The 17,587-nt window shown below is 41.1% G+C and overlaps 1 protein-coding gene across 1 annotated transcript; it reads right to left on the reverse strand.

Annotated features, from left to right (window-relative positions):
• Positions 1 to 5,969: 5,969 nt before the first annotated feature.
• Positions 5,970 to 14,578, reverse strand: LNP1 (leukemia NUP98 fusion partner 1; the record flags this gene model as incomplete). Its single annotated transcript, XM_084295044.1, has 3 exons — positions 5,970 to 6,152; positions 8,222 to 8,467; positions 14,429 to 14,578. The coding sequence occupies 3 exons, from the start codon at positions 14,576 to 14,578 to the stop codon at positions 5,970 to 5,972; spliced, it is 579 nt and encodes a 192-aa protein (XP_084151170.1).
• Positions 14,579 to 17,587: the final 3,009 nt, after the last annotated feature.

Raw genomic sequence — 17,587 nt, forward strand, 5'->3', positions numbered from 1 at the left:
TATGGGCAGCAAGACCTGCTGGGAGCAGCAGGTGACATGGACATATTAGCCTAGAGGAGCAGCTCACCAGGTGTAAGCAAGTACCCAAGCAGGGTTTCAGAGAAGTGAGGGGCAAACAACCCATCCTGGTTTATGGGTGTGAGATGGGAGTTGCTGAAGCCCAGGGCTGCCACACAGGTGGAGAGCAGCTCAGCTGGGTGTACAGGAGGATCAGCTCTCTGGGCAAGAGACAGGGGAACCGTCCCTGGTATTGATTGCCTGTTGACCCCAAGGAAAGCAGGAGCCACAGGGATCTCTGTCCTTCTGCAGGGGCTGCTGCTCGTCCCTTCCCTCTGGCCTTGCCTTTTGGTGGGCATGTTGATAGGGGCACCCATGGCGATACCAGCAGCTCCCTGAAAGGTAAAGGTGAGGAATGTGGGCTGTATCCTGGAAAAGGAGAGCAGATGAAGAAGACAGTTTGGGAAATGCCTGAAGAGAGGAGCTGACAGCTAGTGATGGAGATTCACAAGGTCTCAGGAACCAGATCAAGATCTTCTTCTGACCATGGGGTAGGTACTTCAATCCCTAATACCAAACTGAACTCTGCCATGGGTTTCACTGTGTATTGATTTCCTTCAGGTCAACAAAAGTCATATGTCAACAATACAGGGCGAAATTTGACCATACAATCCTGTGCTCTTTTTTTTTTTTTTTTTTTTTTTTTTCCCTGTTGTCTTCTGCTACCACTGTAATTGATTTTAACCTCAAGCTTGCACTTGGTGTGGACTACAGCACATCTCACATCTTCTCAATCGGTATTGATGGGCTCCCTCTACTGGAAAATGGTTATGCATGTCATCTAGCCGTTTAATAATAAGTGAAATCATTTTTAAACAATGCATTTTTTTGGGTAGCAAATAGGTAATTTTTATTGTGCATAGAATTGTAAACATTTTAACCACTTCCCTAACCCCTGACATGTTTCTATAAGACGCACAGGCAGAAGGAGTATGTCGGATGGTTTTTATCTTTAAAGTTGGTCTCTGAAATGTGTAAAAAAACCACAACACCTAGAGGAACCTTGTAATGGATTACTTCACCAAGTAAAATTTTGCTTTCTTTTTTCTTATGTACCTGGAATCAAATCTTGAATGCTTCCCCTCCGTAGTCCTGAAGGAGCCTCTCTTAACCCTTTCATCATGGATGACAGGAGTCTATGACTGACTACACAAGCACCTGGACACGACAGGTTGGTTTCCTTAGCAGCCCCTTTTGAATATGCTGTTAAAAGCAAATGGAAAAGAGTGCAAGCAAACAGGATTTTTAAGTAGCAATGTTTTTTCTCTGGAATTTTGATACCCTGGAATTTTTTCCCTGGAATTTTTGATTTCCCTGGAATTTTTGATTTCTTCCTAAAGAAATTAAGATTCTTAAAATATTTATCGAATCGATGATACCAAGAAAACAAGGATAATATTATTAGATGAAATCATGTTATGGTAAGAATATATTCAGCAGGATCTGGACACTTTTATTTATTTATTTATTTATTTCCCCAGGAGCAAGTGGTATGCAGCTCTTTCTCTTTTAGCTTATTTAGTACCAGATCAGCAAATATTGAGATTAAGCTTCTGTGTTTCAAAGTACAATTATCAATAAAGGAAGCAATTATACCACATAATTTATCTCTATGGAAAGGAATGAGCCAAACTGATTGAACACTCCTACATTGATTAGCCAGGAATTAGAAGAACTCTGATCCTTTTCTGCAGTTCCAGCTCTGAACCATAGACATGCAAACACCCAGATGCTCAGAGCTCCTATAGAGCACTGGTGTTACCCTTTTCTGCTAATCCAGTCATAAATTCATTTCAAAAGAATGAAACACTGTCTGGAGCAGCTCCAGTGTGGCCCATGACCTTCACCTTTGGTCTTTTTACCAGTGCAAAGTTCCCTAAAAATATTAATGATTGTACTGAGGAGCCTTCTGCATTCCATAAAGCTTTCGATAATGTGGGATTACTGCAGCAGGTCCAACAAACACAAACCTCTTTCAGTCACCAGGATTCAAGGTTTAGCCAGGGTGTGGAGAAGTTCAGATATAAAACCCTTTTATTTTCTATATGGGAAGTTAAAAAAAAAAAAAAAAAAAAAGGCCCAGGGAATTTGTCACAATACTTCTTTGTGAAAGCTGTGCCTGCAGTGAAGTTTTGTGCTGCTATCAGTCCTCAGGTTTTTGTGGCAAATAACACATGGATCCAAGTCTTCCTCCTTTAAGTGAAGAGAAATTTTCATCAGTCTTAGATGACCTCAAATCAGAATTACTTTTGGTTAGGTAATCAAATTGTCAGGAGCAACCTTAATGTAAATGGAAAATCTCTCATCTCCAGCTGTGGGTAGGCAGAACTTGGCACAACAGAGAAGAAACTCATGAATTGTTTTTTGTCATTGTTTGTTTTTGTTTTTTTTTTTTGTATTTTTTTTTCACCTCAAATTCTGGGCTAACCTCTAATTGCCATTACTATTGCACCAGTGAAAAAAGCCCAAAGTTAGTTTGTTGTCCACATACCCCCAAGGAGGTTTCTCTCTCAATGCAAAGGAGTGCCCTAATTTCTCCTCTCTCCCGGGTATAAATTTGAGCTAGTTGTAGGCAGGCTAACCTCAAATCACTCTAGCTGCCCTTTGACAGCCAAAACTCTGTGTTTAAAAAAAAAAAAAAGACTTTGGTGAGCAGACTCAAGCACACCCAGCTTGTGAGACACTTTTAACAAGTATTTTGTGCTTATAGGAAGAGCAGATTATCAGCTTAGATCCATCGCACAAAGGTGCAGGAAGAACTGTTTTCCAAAGGGTCAAAACCTTACCGTTCACCCTGTAAAATGGGATGAAGGGAAGCCCTGGCAAGTGGTGTCCACAAATCCCACTCAAGCTTTGGAGAAAAAAAAAATAACTCCTTTTTGATACTTTGGAATCAGGAATAGGACTAATTCACTAAGGTTGTAGATTCTGCATCAGGACCCTATGGGCTTTGTGATGAAAATATATGTATGACTGTTTTACAAATTTCAGTATGTTTTCTCTATGCAGCAAAACTATTCTGAGCAGAAATTGCATGAGTTAAAGCATTTTAACAAGCATGTAAGACAGACAATAAAGCATCAAATGTGACAGAATGTAAGTGATGCTCCCTGTATGCCTTCTTTTGGCTGTTTTCTGTCTGACCTCAGAGACATGACACAGCTGGGAGAAGTTTCCTTTGTCTGAAGTACAGTAGAGACAGGACTAGTATTCAGGGGGATCCTACTACTAAGAGGAATGTCATCTGTCCATCTAAAACAGAGTAAATGAAAAATAACCCCTACAAACAATGCTTTATATGATGAGCAAACATATTCTAACATTTGTTTACACATAATTATCTAAAGCTCTGGAACAGCAACTGCAGGCAGGGCATTGTCTGTGAAGTCAGTCTGATTTCACTATTCACTTCTCTCTAATCTGAAGGAGTGGGTTTTGGCTGCAATATCCTTCTGGACATAGTTCAAGACCTGCTTTTTTTCAATGATGGCTGTAAAAATTCAAGGTCCCATGATTATGACTCATTTCTTTGTGAATAGTTTTGTTCAGCAGGTTTGATTATATTTGTGTGTTAATTTAATTATTTACGTGTGCATTTATGAATGCATTTAGAGCTGGGGGTTTTGCTTTGAAAATTCCCACCTAGAAGATCAAGTAACCACACTGGAATTTTTCTTCTTACCTCTCTTAGAAAATACTGTGGTATAACTGGATCTTGCTCTTGAAATGCTTGTACATACCCAAGGCCTGAGTTCCCACAGGAACACTCACTAGTTGTGGTGGGAAGGATCCACAAAGGCATGTGTTTTATCAGAGAGTGGTCTCCTGCCCCTGAGACGCAGCAAGTTTAAAACGTGCTTCATGGGCTTCTGAATCATGTCAGCTTTTGACAGCCAGCCCACGAAGGAAGTGAGCAGTATAGTTCTGCTGCCTGCTAGTTCCCCTCTGTTTTAAAACTATTTTAGGTTTTCAATGTTAACTGAGGATTTTGGAGAAGACATTTCTGGGTCCTTTTCCTTTGCTGCCTGCTAACTGATCTCCTTCATGTCCAAGGTTTGTATTTTACTCCACCTTGCAGGCATCTCACTCTTGGAAAGAGCAGAAAAACTATGTGAGAATGGAAACCCTCCAGAGTCTTTCTGAATTCTTGTACATCCCTATTCCACTTTCTGTTAAAATAGAAATATCATCCATGCCGTCCCAGTCAGAGTCCTCTCTGGATGATTACCTTCCTTCCCAAATGGAAGTTTTGGCTGATGGAAGAACCTCACCAAAATCCAATCTAGACTGGGGAGGAGAGGACCTATGCACAGTAACAACATATTTCAGTCAGATTTATTAGTTTATAATAAATGTAATCAGGTAAGAAACAGTTTACAAGCATCAGCAAGGGTTCAGTCACTTTCTTATACATTCCCAAAGCCCCAATTTAAACAAAAATAATCCCCCAATGAAGATAAGTGTTACAAAGTTTTGAGGATGCCCTAAGCTTTTAAATGGTTGAACATACAAAATTAAGGCTCTAAAATAACGTAATAAGAACATTGTTAATTACAATAAAATCACAGGTAGAACACCCGTCAGACTTTGATTCTTGCTCATAAATTTGTCAGTCTTCACTCTTTATTATCAAACCAGGCTTTCTCCATACTGGGCCTGGGGAAATTATTCCCAAAGAGGGCAGGGTTTTTCTCTGCAGGGAGGATTCATATGTTGAAAGACAGTGTTTGTGTTTGTGTTTATGGGCATGTGAATGTGGTTTTCCCCTGCATAGAAAGAAATCTTGCTTACAGTTGGTGAGATTTACACCTGAGTTTAAGAGATTGTCAGCCAGAGGAAAAAGAGTTTTCCCAAGCCCTGCTTACCACAGGCAGAGATGACTCCCATTTCTTTGGTTTGGCCCTAGTTCTTGAAAAGACAAAAATTGGAAGGGGTTGAAATCCCTCACCCTGAATCTGTGGCAAGTATCAGCAACCCCTTGAAGAGATTATATAGAAGTGCAAGAGGCTAAACATCTTTTTACTGGAGAGCTTCAAGCAAGGGTCACATTTTGATGAGGCAAAACTAGAGATGTAACGAAAAATTAATAGCTTTGAGTCAGGGCTACAAAGTAGTAAATGGAGAGGGGGAAGGATACAAAAGAGGCAAATGATGAGGTTAAGGCTGGCAAAAAGAACTAGTTTTGTGACTGGGAATTGGGACTGTGAACACGGCAGACAGGGATGTCAGAGAAAAAAGAGTTGTATTGCACAGTGACAGTGAGAGAAAGCAGAGAGAAGTGAGGCGTTGGGAAGGTGTGGAAGAGAGTGTGAGGGCTTCTCTTCCACTACTTCCAAAAATTTGGATTTAGGAGATTGTCAAAGAAAAAAGATACCTGATACCTGTTTCCAAGCCAAATCTAAGTCAATGTCAGGGCCAAAAAGTAGGTGGCAGTTTATGTGTATGTTTTCTTCCCCAAACCTACTAATAAGCCCTTTTTCAATTAGAACAGAAATATAAGGCTTAGAATGACTTTACACAGCTCTGTAATATGTACGTGTACACCTCGTAAATGAATACATCCACTACTGTTATGCTGCAATGCTAGGTCTGCCTGAAACCCTCTTAGGGCGTGCTTCATTGCTCTAGATGCACACCCCTTCTGAGAGGGGCCACGTTCCTAGTAGAAAAAGTAAAGACAGGAAGGTAACAATGTGGTACTGGTAATGGTAGTGATGCAGTTGAATTTCAGTTCTATTTTACAGGTCAGGGTTTACTCTAGCTAAGAGGCATCTCCTAGACACACACACACACACACAAAACACAATAACAACAACAACAACAACAACAACAAAAAGAATACTCCCTCTGCTCATCAGGGATTGTGTTAAAATTCATTAGCCTAAGACATTCTAGCTGCCTGTGCATAAATATCATTTCTCAATGTTTGCTTGTGATGGAAACTGTTCGTTGTACATTGTAGGTACATCTTCTGAACATTCATCTTCTTTCTGTTCTCTCCCTGGCTCTGATTTCTCTCCCATTCTCTTGTGAGACTTGCTCTTTCTCAAATGCAATCTCTCTCTTTCTCTTCTCTCCTTCATGCCTTCAGGTTGCTAAAAGGCAAGAGAAAAATGGCAGGGAATTAAAAGTGACTCCTACATGATCAACAAAATATTGTAGTCATTATATTTCAATAGTAATGTATAACAAAACATTCCATTCACCTGTCTCAGTAAGATCAGCTTTAACATGATGGGCTCAATTTCAAGTAAATACCCTAATGTCAGCAAGGGGCAACATGCTTTTGATGATACTGTGAGTGGTAGAAGGATTGCTTGCCTGGTGGGCTTGCAGGGGAGAGGAGACAAGAAGGAAAAAGGGAAGGGCTCTGAGATTCCAGCCCAAACTCCATGTTTCTATTCTTTCATATACTCCGTCTTTATGTGTCTGAAGGTTGTCCAGGGCTGGCTGCAAAGACCTCACTGAAAAGTGTTGAAGTGTCTTCAAAGCCACATTTGTTTATTTATTTAGAGAAAACCAATAGACAAGGAAGGAGATGAAGTGGAATTACATTTTCCTCACTTTTCTTTTCTTTTAGCCTGTATAGTCATGTAAAGGATGGTTTGAATTACAACCACAAGGCTCCAAATGCGAAAAAAAAGGGGAATTTTCAACACTGCATTTGGAGCTTCATGTTTAAGTCCACTCCCAAATTCCCTTTAAGATTTCTAACACCTATCAGTCAGTTCTTCAAGTTTCTGAAGTCCTTTACATCCCACAGGCTTCAGTAGTAACTGAAGGAATAACTAAAATTCGGTCTAATTGAAAGGTAGAGCAAAATATAGCCCAGTACACCTCACAGTGGATTTGAGAAGGGTACCAGAATCCACATTTTTAAATGGAACCAAAATCGTATTTAGTGCATTATATTCACAAGACCTATTGCACAATTATTACCACTCACAAGCTTTCTAGTGGTAGGCACTTTTGAGAAATGATGAATAAACCATCAACCACTGGTGAGGGTTGGCAAATGAGGCAATGTGAAATTCCAAATGAAATAAATTCTGAGTGGTTCCTAAAAGGGAAAAACAAGATTACAGAATGCACTTAAAATCTTAAAAATTGCATAACAGAGTTGTAATCAGCATGATTCTTCATATTCTTAGAGAACTGGGTATGCAAGGACTGTAATTGTGGGACTGATCATGTAGTGATGCTATTTATTGAAAAGAGATTTTTTTTTCTCTCTCGTTGCTGCTGCATGGAAGGCCTGCAAAAAGAGCTGCAAATTACTTCTCCATATGAAACTGTCAGTGGAAAACAAACTGAAAAAAGGATACTTCTCTATGATGCTGTTTGGTGATAAAGTCAAGTGTTATTCAAGCACAGCTTTTCAACAGGGTGACTGAATTTGACAGAGTTCTTCTGGTACTTAAAAGGGAGTTAGTGCTCAATACCCTTCCTTCCATTGTATGATACACCAGACAGTATGTATCATAATTATAAATGTGTTAAATTGTCATAGATGGAAGTTCATTATTGGTTACTTCTTCAACACAAACCACATAGAAAATGCTCATGCCTCAGGGCAGAATGACAGGGAGAAGAGAAGGGTGAAATAGGAAGAGAATCCATGCTGGTTGCATGCCCTTGCAGTGGAAATACAGCAATTCTGCTGCTGCAGATGTGCAGTGACACTGAAGAAAGCAGATGGATGGAGTCCCAGGGAGGAAAGAGAAACCCCTCAAACAGTATCATGTTTGGCAGTCTTACAGATAATGCTGCATATGGTTAAGCCAGGTCAACAGCAGTGAGAAAGAGATCTGGCAATCATGGATTGAAGCAAACATATTTTTACATTGTCACATTTTGTTGGCGCTGTGTAGAAATGTCTGAAAACATTGCCACAGAGAGCACTGGGTCTCATTTTGGAGATACACACTTTGAAAGAAGTATAGATGACAACACTACGTCCAAAGTGCTTATACTAATGACATTACCACTTTAACCTTGCTTCAACTGCAGTAAGGACCACATCATTTAAGGTATTCTAATTCAAGTTTATTTCTGCTTCTCCCCCAGAAAAGCCACAAGAGTTATATTGAGGATATAGCTGGCTTGCTTTTTGTTTTTATTTTTGTTTTCTGAAGTCATCTCAAAGCTATTTGTCTTTACCTACCAAAGAAACGGAACGTTTGCTTTTGAAATGCAATTGCTTCTCAAAGGACTCCGCAAATTCCTGGATGGAGTTTGATCTTTTCTCTGTGCATGAACTGTCAGCTGAAGGTGTCCTGCTTGCCTTCTTGTGGCAGTGGCATTTGCAATCCTGGTCTTCTTCGAATTCTCTGGAGCCCTTGAGATGGCCTGAAGATGAGCCTTTGGTAGAGGCATGAAGTCGTGTTGTATGGAGGGAGGAAAGCCTGGCCTGCAAAACAAGAGGTCTTGGTGAGTATCGAATGTTAAAGCAAAGCACACAGGACAGATTCTCTCTGCTACAGAGTGGTCTCCAAACAATGGTGCCAAATGAAGGACCTTTCCCAGACTCTTCTGTCTTTCCTTTTACATGCACGAGATTCACACCGCAAAGTTGCTTCACAGAGGCAGCAGCAGATTTTTTTATTATGATTACTATTTTTGAGTATCTAAGCTTTAGTATCCAAATAAGCATTTCAAATGCAAAGTGTGCTGGGTCCTCTTGGTGCCCACTGACACCACAAGGAACTGAGACACTTCAGAACCTCAAAAATCCATGCCTCCCCTCTGAGGATGGGTTCTAGGCAGGGCTGTCAAATAGCAAAGACCCAGCCTTTTGTGGCCGGATGAGACAGACGTTGGGTTTAACCCACAGGTGCACCGGGACTTATCAGGTGCTTGAGGTCATTTGAGTGTGAAAAAGACCATTCCTAGCACAACCTTGTCATATTTGCAGCATGGCCTACATGCAGACAAGATGCTCTAGTGTTCAGCTCTGAATTTTCTGCTGGCTTCTTGAGCACATTCATCCTGACCTGATATGGGAGCATTTTAGGGCACCAAGGGACACATTCCTGCTAGCAAAATAGCAGGAAACAGGATTCCCCAATGACATTTGTAGGGCTAAAGGGGGGAGGGAGTGGAGAGTTGTTCAGTTTCTGTGTGGTTTAATTTTCCCAGGTCTGGCTGGTAGACAAAAACGAATGATCTGTATGACTGTGTATAAGTGAATGTGTGTAAAGGAGATTAAAATAATGCAGAATGGCTGAAGCTACATGTTCAGGCCCTACATATGATACTGCCTCATGCTAACACCATCCAGGCAACTCAAAATCCAAAATTTTAAGTAGCTTTTGCTAGTGGAGACTGGGTGGGTTCTGTGTCCTGCATGTATGAATCTCGTCACCATAACGGGGCTTTTGGAATGTACTAATATAGTTGGTATTAAGGATATTGTTACTGCAAATTTCCCATTTCTTTGTTTTCTCCCTTTTCGTTCCTTCTTTCCCTCTCTCTCTCCCTCTCTCTACCCCCCAGTGGAAAGCTAATCTAACTTGGTATAGTGGCCACATCAATCTACCACCCTTGGATTTCAAGGGACCTGAAACCTCTCCTGTAAACATTTGCATTTACTCTAGCCCAGGTGATATTATAAACGTATCAGAACAGTGGGGACCTGTGTAACCTTTCTCTGAACAGTGAGGCTGTGAACCCATATGGTTGTGACATTAGATAGGTTTGAGGAGAGGTGCTAAATCACTAGTAAATCTACACATGATAGTGTTATGCATCTTCCAGCAAAATACTACAGTTTCATATAGGTAGGTTTGCCTCCCTCATTACAAGTTCCCACATGCGGCTGTTGGCAGTAACTGAGAATATATTTTGAGGGGACTGTATATCCTGCTATTTACTAATTTATACTTCCTGTTTTCATAGATGTCTGAAACTATACGTTTTTACACATCTTATACCTGTCAGAAGCACCTAACACCAAAGGGTTTTCAGATCATATGGTACTAGTTCAACTTCATATCCTGATATAAGCTTCCTTTACTAACTAGTATTCTGGACTGCCTCTGAGAGTAATGGTAACGATTTCTGCTATACTATTTTTACTTGGAGGCATACTGTTTCAAACTAATCAATATGGTTGTATTTTCTGTAAGGTCATATTGTATTGTTATTTGAAAAAGCACCAAAGCAATCTCATTGTGCTCGAGGGACAGGAGTGCACATGCCATGTCAGGCTGAGCAAGCTAAATGTCTTCTGTGTCATTTTAATGGTATCAACATACATTGTTTCCTGGAAATATATGTTGTTTCACACTAGGAATCACTGGTATTTGTTCTTAGAGGGTTTAGGAAAAACAGACAAACACCCACACATGAAAACAAACAAACATGAGGACAACTAAAACAGAGGATGGTATTCTACCAATCCTGTTTTGCAATATCTGTAAATGTTTTATATTACTAAGATGTTGCTTTTTAATTTTCTTTCACAGACAGAGTTATAGTAACTTAGCCCTTAACAAAAAGACTGTAGTTCACATACTGACACAGGCACAATGGTCCAGAAAAGGGACAGGCCTTCCTCTGAAATGTGTGCCTGTCTCACTGAACTTAGGGTAAAGCTGCACATACATTTTGTGTAGTCATATCACAGTGATTGTGCCTCCTCTTACAGTGCACATGCAAGTTATCGCATTGCTGTCTTATGAAGACAACCCTATAGAGGACGGGAGCCTTAACACAACTGCTCAAACATGACTATTTCATGGCTTATTATTAGTACAGTACAGTGGTCTTCTTTTATTTAAGATAAACTCTGTAAAGAACTGAAGGAGTGATAAAATGAAGCTCAGCAATGAAGAGGATCTGACAATGAGTTTAGGTATCTATATGGCTTTCTTTCTGTTTCTTAGAATTAATACTTGCATTTAATATATACAGTTGATGCCAAATGGATTACTTAGTACAACTGTAAATAAGAATAGGCCTGACTGCGTTAATTTATGCTCCCCCTCCTGCAGTCTCAGCAGCTGCTGGCAGCAGAGATTCCCTCTAAATCAGTCCACCCACTGCTGCTGTCTTCCCTTGCCAAAGGACTCTGAGCACAGCTCCAGCGTCTGCTCCTGCCCTTGCCCCAGCAGCTGCCTTGTGCCTGCATCTGGTGCCTCTTCAGCAAGTTCCCCTTGTTCTCTGGCTTCTAGGATCTGCCCTTGAGTAGTTCTTAAACTGGAGGAGAAGTGGGAAGGTAGTTGTGAAACAAGGAAAAAGGCATGGGAAGGAAGAATGATAAATGAAGAATGATAAATGTTCCCCCATATCAAAATAGGGAATTTGTTCTAATATCAAAAAAGCCAGGAGCATCAAGAATGTTCTCAATGTTTGTTTCTCCTGTTAGTACTCCTTTTTTCTGTGTGTGCCTTTGTGTAACACCAGTCATACTTAGTGTCTCTATTTACACAATTGGCAGCAGATCGCTTGCTAATTACCCATAAAAAACAAATACACAGAAGCAAACTAACAAAAATACCCCAAGAAATCGATGCCAATATCATTTGCCTATCCTCTTTTTCAGTTTCTGTTGGAAATAAGAAGCTTGTTTCCATCTTTTGGTAGATAATCGGTCTGATTTTAGTTTAGATTAAATGTCAGTACCTTCAACAGTAGTCAAATGTTCTGCTCTCACCTTTAGCTGTTTCTTATCCGATTTTCTGCTACAAGCAGTAATGTCTACTTCAAAAAGAACACATATGTAAAATTGTAAAGCTTTTATTGGTGCTCCTCTGCTACCTTTGCTTCCCCACAACAGAATGTCTGGGAAGTAAGGAACTGGCCTGAGCTGAACTGATGGAGGACAACTAGAAGGTGCATAGGCTCGAAAAAGAGACTCAGTTACTGTATGTAAAGTCTGCAGCGAACAGCAACTAAACCAAAGGGATTGGAAACAGAGGACTTGGTTCTCCCCAGGCAGTTTTCACATTCACTGTGGGCCCACAGCAGCATATACAACTCTGATGATTTTCAGGAGAGCGGAGTGGAGGTGCACATTTTAACTGAGAAGTCTGGGTTCATCATTTTAGCCTGTCTTGGGAGCCAGGATTTCTGAGGCCAGTTATGTGCTCTGCTAGTCAGCCCCAGTGAAGGATGGATATGGTTTTACATTCCCCTCTGTAAAATAGGAATGATCATAGCAAAAGCATTTTGTGAAGCATATCTTAGTAATGTTTGTGAGCTATACTAAGATACTAGGAAGAAATTTTTGAAAATTATTGTCAGTTTTTGTGAAGCAAATTACAGAAGGAGTTCTACAAAGCTTTGTCCGTGTTTCGAGAGGCTCCACAATGACAGGTTGCTGCAGGAGTTTACTGTCACGTTTGAGGTGAGAGCAGTGGCTTGAACGTGCTTCTACAGCACAGAAAAAAAAATAATTACAAAGAAGACCAACATACCAACATAGAGTTGAAAGTGTGTGCTCTGAAATTACAGAGTTATGCCAAAACACCCTTTCTGTCATATTGCTAGCATTTTGCTATGCAATACCAAAGTGCTCCTGATGCAAATGCAGTTCATGTGGGCAGACAAAGTATGCTGGCAGTGCTGTTTTGGCAGCACAGGTGTATCTGCACAAAATAACTTTTGTGAACGACTGTGTCAGCCTGAACCTGCTGACTTGATTTTGACCAGGACAGACATTGTAAATGGTTACCTCCATTTATGATGTTGACACAGAAGAAAGGGTACATTGCGATCCCTTGAGAAGATATAAACTTACAGAAGAGACACAGTCTGATGTCACTTATTATTCCCCTGATTAATAGCACTATTATGATGAAATGAAGATGTTATTTAACTAACACTGGTAAGTGTTCTGATTGTCACAGTAGTAGTCGTTTGTAATAATTGTCTAAAAAACACATCCAGGTGCAATAGCAAGTTGCTGCTCTGAGCAAGGAGCTGCTTTTTCTGAAAGTATTCCTAAGGACTTACTAGTGCCCCTATTTGAGTAATTTCTTGATTTAAAACAACATGTTTTAGTAGTCTTCACTACCAACTAGTCAGAGATATCTATTTTTAAAGCTTATTGCCAAACTTTGTCTCCATATTGTAGGATCTTCAAACTGATCTTCCCTTTTCCTTCCTTCATTCAATTTCTGGCACTGAGAAATAAAGTAGTTAAGATTTGTATCTCTTGTATAACACTACTGAGCCAAGAAAAAAATGTGTGGAGCATTAATGAAAAGGCCAGACACAATTAAGTGTACTGGGTAACTTTAACTGATTGAAGAGTAATGTTCAAAAGTCACAGTCTCCTTTGTCTCAGCTAACTTAATCCAAGTTCTAGGTGCTGATTCAGGGATGCAACTGTAGTTAGCAAGGTATTCAAATAGCTTTTGAACAAACTGAATGTAAGAACATGCTTCAAACTAAATGTATGTGTACACACACAAATACACACACATATACATCTGTGTATTCAGCAACTTGCTGAATGGGAAGTCATATAAAGTACGTTCTTACACTTCAGTCTGTATTAGGCTTAAAGAAATCATGTAGGCATAGTTCTCTGTGTAATTCTCTGCAAGATAAAATTGAAATATAGTAAAATAAATAAATAAATAAACATTAATAATGTTCTGTTTTCAGGCATTCTGATAGAATCCATTAGCAAAAATCTAGCTCAGAGTCTGCTTTCAGTTTAACTTCATTTTGACAATCAGTTAGACAGTTGTCAGCTGCCTTAAAAAAACTGCCTCTGCATGTGCATCCTCTCCCTTTCCCCAGTGTCCTGTTGGTTTGAGAAAAAAGAACTTTCTTCTCCCTTAAAATTTTACTTCATAATACAATTAGCTTTGTTATGCTTTGCCTCTTCATTTCCAGGGAGAGAGATTTTAAACAAGGAGGGACTATATCAACTAGCTTAAATCAGAAGTTACATCTGCAAGCGGCTAAATCCTAGGGAGTAAAACATACAGCTTCCTGGAGAAGGGCTATATAGTTTTACATGTGGAAACAGACTCACTGAAGACAATGTTTGCATGTGTCAGACTTTCAAAATGTTTAGCTTTCTGTCAGGTCAAGCTTAGCAGACAGAACAGCGTTATACACAGTTAAGACTCTAGCAGTTTTTGCAGCCTTTTCCTTCCATTTTTGGTCCCATCTTTCCTTATCTTGGAGTTCACTAGTTTTCTTGTATTTCAAAGGCATCTGAGGCCTCTGATGGGGGAGACAAGTTCAAAAAGCAAGTAACTGCTACCAGTAGGAACTGAACTTAGACGGCAAGTTAAATAAGGCATTCTCATCCTCACAGAATTTTAGGGTCATCCCCTGGGATGATGGCACTTAAAATTTATAGATAAACCACACACAGACATGCAGAGGGAATATTGCACACAGTTCTTACCGGAAGGGAGGCTCTCCGTTCACTAAAGTATCGTGTTTGACGTTTCTTGTGGCCTCTACCCTCTTTCTCATTCTCATCAATCAAGTTGTGGCCCCAGAAACTGCTCATCCATTTCGCAAAGGAAATATCATCATCCTCTTCACATTCCATGTACAGACACTCCAAATTTGCGTCCGTCTTTCAACCAGACAAGTAAAAGCAATCTCAAATGCCACCACTATGCCAATAGCCTCACACAGTTCTGTCAACAAGAGGAAGAGGAGGTGCAGTTTCAACCACTCTTCTGAACTCCATCCCCCAAAGCCCATCCCACTTCAGCCCTAGGCACTGTCTAAACATCAAGTCTATCCTTTCTCATCTATTTTCAACTTTTAATCTTTCCATTACAGAGATGTCCAATACGACACTGCCGCAGGGGGCCGATGGGAAGGGAAATGTGTTCTCTACTCCATATGCATTGCTGTTGAGTGCACTAGCTGTCAATACCAATGGAGAATTGCCCACGGTAATGTGCCTGTGAGGTGTGTACTCTAACCCAAAGCAGGCTTGTAATTTTGAGAAGCAAAATTGACATATTGACAGTGGTCAGAAACTGGCACATCTGCTTGCAGAGACTTAACTGACTATGGGAGGCAGGACAAATCACACTCTCTTTCCATGCTGCCCTCCCTCCTGATCTCTGTTGTCTTTACTCTTCCTTCTCATATTCAGGAAACGTGCTCACCAGGGAGAAGGCCCACCTGAGAAAATTGCTTGTTCTTTTTTGGGTTATGGCATGATGCGTGAACTTGCATCATCTGCTTTTCATGAAAGCAATTTCATCTGCTGTATCAGGGTTATGGTAGGCCCAGCTTCACTTCAATGCACACAGAGCAGAAATGAGTCTGATCCAGATCCTCCTAAGCAGGCCCTGGGTATAGGCTGTATCGGCTGTGTCTAAACTGTAAAACAGAACAGGGCTGCGGACTCTTTTCTGGCCCTGAAACTAAGTGACCACATCCCTTCTATATAGTGTTTGTGCTGTAGGTCTCCTTGAGGTTGTATGTACTTCACTTTGGCTATAATACCATGTTGCATTTTTGTGGCATTTTTAAAAATTTTATATTAAAACACTTGATATAATAGGAGAACTCTGTTGTGACACATAAAATTGTTGTTTGTATGGCATGAAACTGGAAGACGTTACATGCCTTGGGGCACAGAGGAAGAACATGGAGGAGTGCTTTGAGGACATAGAGCCTGTTGGGATAGCACTGGAAGACTGCACAGGAGGAAAAGACCCAAATCTAACTTCCTACTGGAAGCAGACCTTGGTGTGTGCTGGGTGGCTAGGTCTTCTCCTAATGGCTAGGCTTTGTCTTGGAGATGCTAGTTGGCATCGACGAGAAGTATGCCAAAACACTTGCTAGCAATTTAGCAATATGGACAATCAGGGGTCCAGAATTAAAACTTGTTCCTTGTGCCTAATCCAATTAGCAATATATGGAAGAAGTAACAAAACCTCAGTTTTATTCATGTGGGTGTAGGTGTGAGACTTAAATTCTCGCAGTTCTATACTCTCATGTAGGACTCTTAGTTCTGATACAGGTGATGGAACTGATTGGTGATGTATACCTACGTGAATTTTACCGTGTTTGGGGCAGATGAGACTGTGAGTAGCATGAGAGCATGGAGCACACGGGTGTACAGAGAGCATGTCCTCAGAAGTTGCACATCAGAGCTTGAAGACTCAACTAAACCTGCAGCAGGAGGTTTACCTGTTATGGTCGAGACACAAATGGACAGGAGTGATAGGAATACCTGCAAAACAGCACAGTAAAAGTACACCTGAAGCAATAAAAAGGCTGCGTGGATGTGAAGGATATGTAGGCTGATTCTCCAGATGGGGAATACTCCAGGCCACATTCTGAGAGCCTAGATTTATCTGGAGGCTTTAAGACTAGCAATCTGTACAGACAGGGTATATCTGAAGGCCTATGTTTCATCATAAGTATCACGTGGGTAGAATTTAGGCCATCCCAGTAGGAAGCTATCGGCCTGTAGATATGTCACTTGTATTGCATGGCTTAAGATTCTTCTCATCTGCCATGTGAACTGGCATTCTGAACAGGAGCCAGCAGTGTGCCCAGGCAGCCAAGAAGGCCAACAGCATTCTGACTTGTATCAGAAATAGTGTGGCCAGCAGGACCAGGGAGGTGATCATCCCTTTGTATTCCGTTCTGATGAGGCCGCACCTTGAGTCCTGTGTTCAGTTTTGGGCCCCTCACTATAAGAAGGACATCGAGGCCCTGGAACATGCCCAGAGAAGGGCTATGAAGTTGGTAAAGGGCCTGGAGCACAAGTCCTGTGAGGAGCAGCTGAGGGAACTGCGGGTGTTTAGTTTGGAGAAGAGGAGGCTCAGGGGAGACCTTACTGCTCTCTGCAACTACCTGAAAGGAAGGTGTGGGGCTCTGGGGGTCGGCCTCTCCTCACAGGTAACCAGTGATAGGACTGGAGGGAATGGCCTCAAGTTGTGCCAGGGGAGGTTTAGGTTGGAAACAAGGAGACATTTCTTCTCAGAAAGAGCAGTCAGGCATTGGAATGGGTTGCCCAAGGAGGTGGTCGAGTCACCGTCCCTGGGGATGTTTAAGGAAAGGTTGGACCTGGTGCTTAGGGACATGGTCTAGTGGGTGATATTGGTGGTAGGGGAATGGTTGGACCAGATGATCTTGGAGGGCCTTTCCAACCTTAATGAATCCTAGAATCCTGGAATTCTAGAAAGGATTTTATGAACTGGTAAGTGCTTTGGCCATACTGAGACAGGTGACAAGGAAAGGCAGGAGAGTCCCACAGTTTTGCCAAAATATGCTTACTCATAGAGTGATAATGCATACATTAAAGGAGATACGGCTCCAGCTGCTTATTACCAGGCACCAATGCATATTGACTCAAGAGTCCAGCAGGGCCGAAGCTCATGAAGGGACAGAACAGCAGGTTAAATTGGGCAAATTATCAGGGCTCCATAAGAGATGGAAAGAGCATGAAATGAAAGAAGCTGCACCCTCTGCAGTTGCACTAGCAAAATCTGTAGCGGTTAGGAGGTCAGGATGTCAAGGTGCGAGTGTCATTAGCACTCAAGGCAACAACAAATTCACCTTGGCAGATTTTGACTGGGCTTCT

Source organism: Netta rufina (genome assembly GCF_964035555.1).
Source record: "Netta rufina genome assembly, chromosome: 1".
Lineage (NCBI taxonomy): Eukaryota > Metazoa > Chordata > Aves > Anseriformes > Anatidae > Netta > Netta rufina.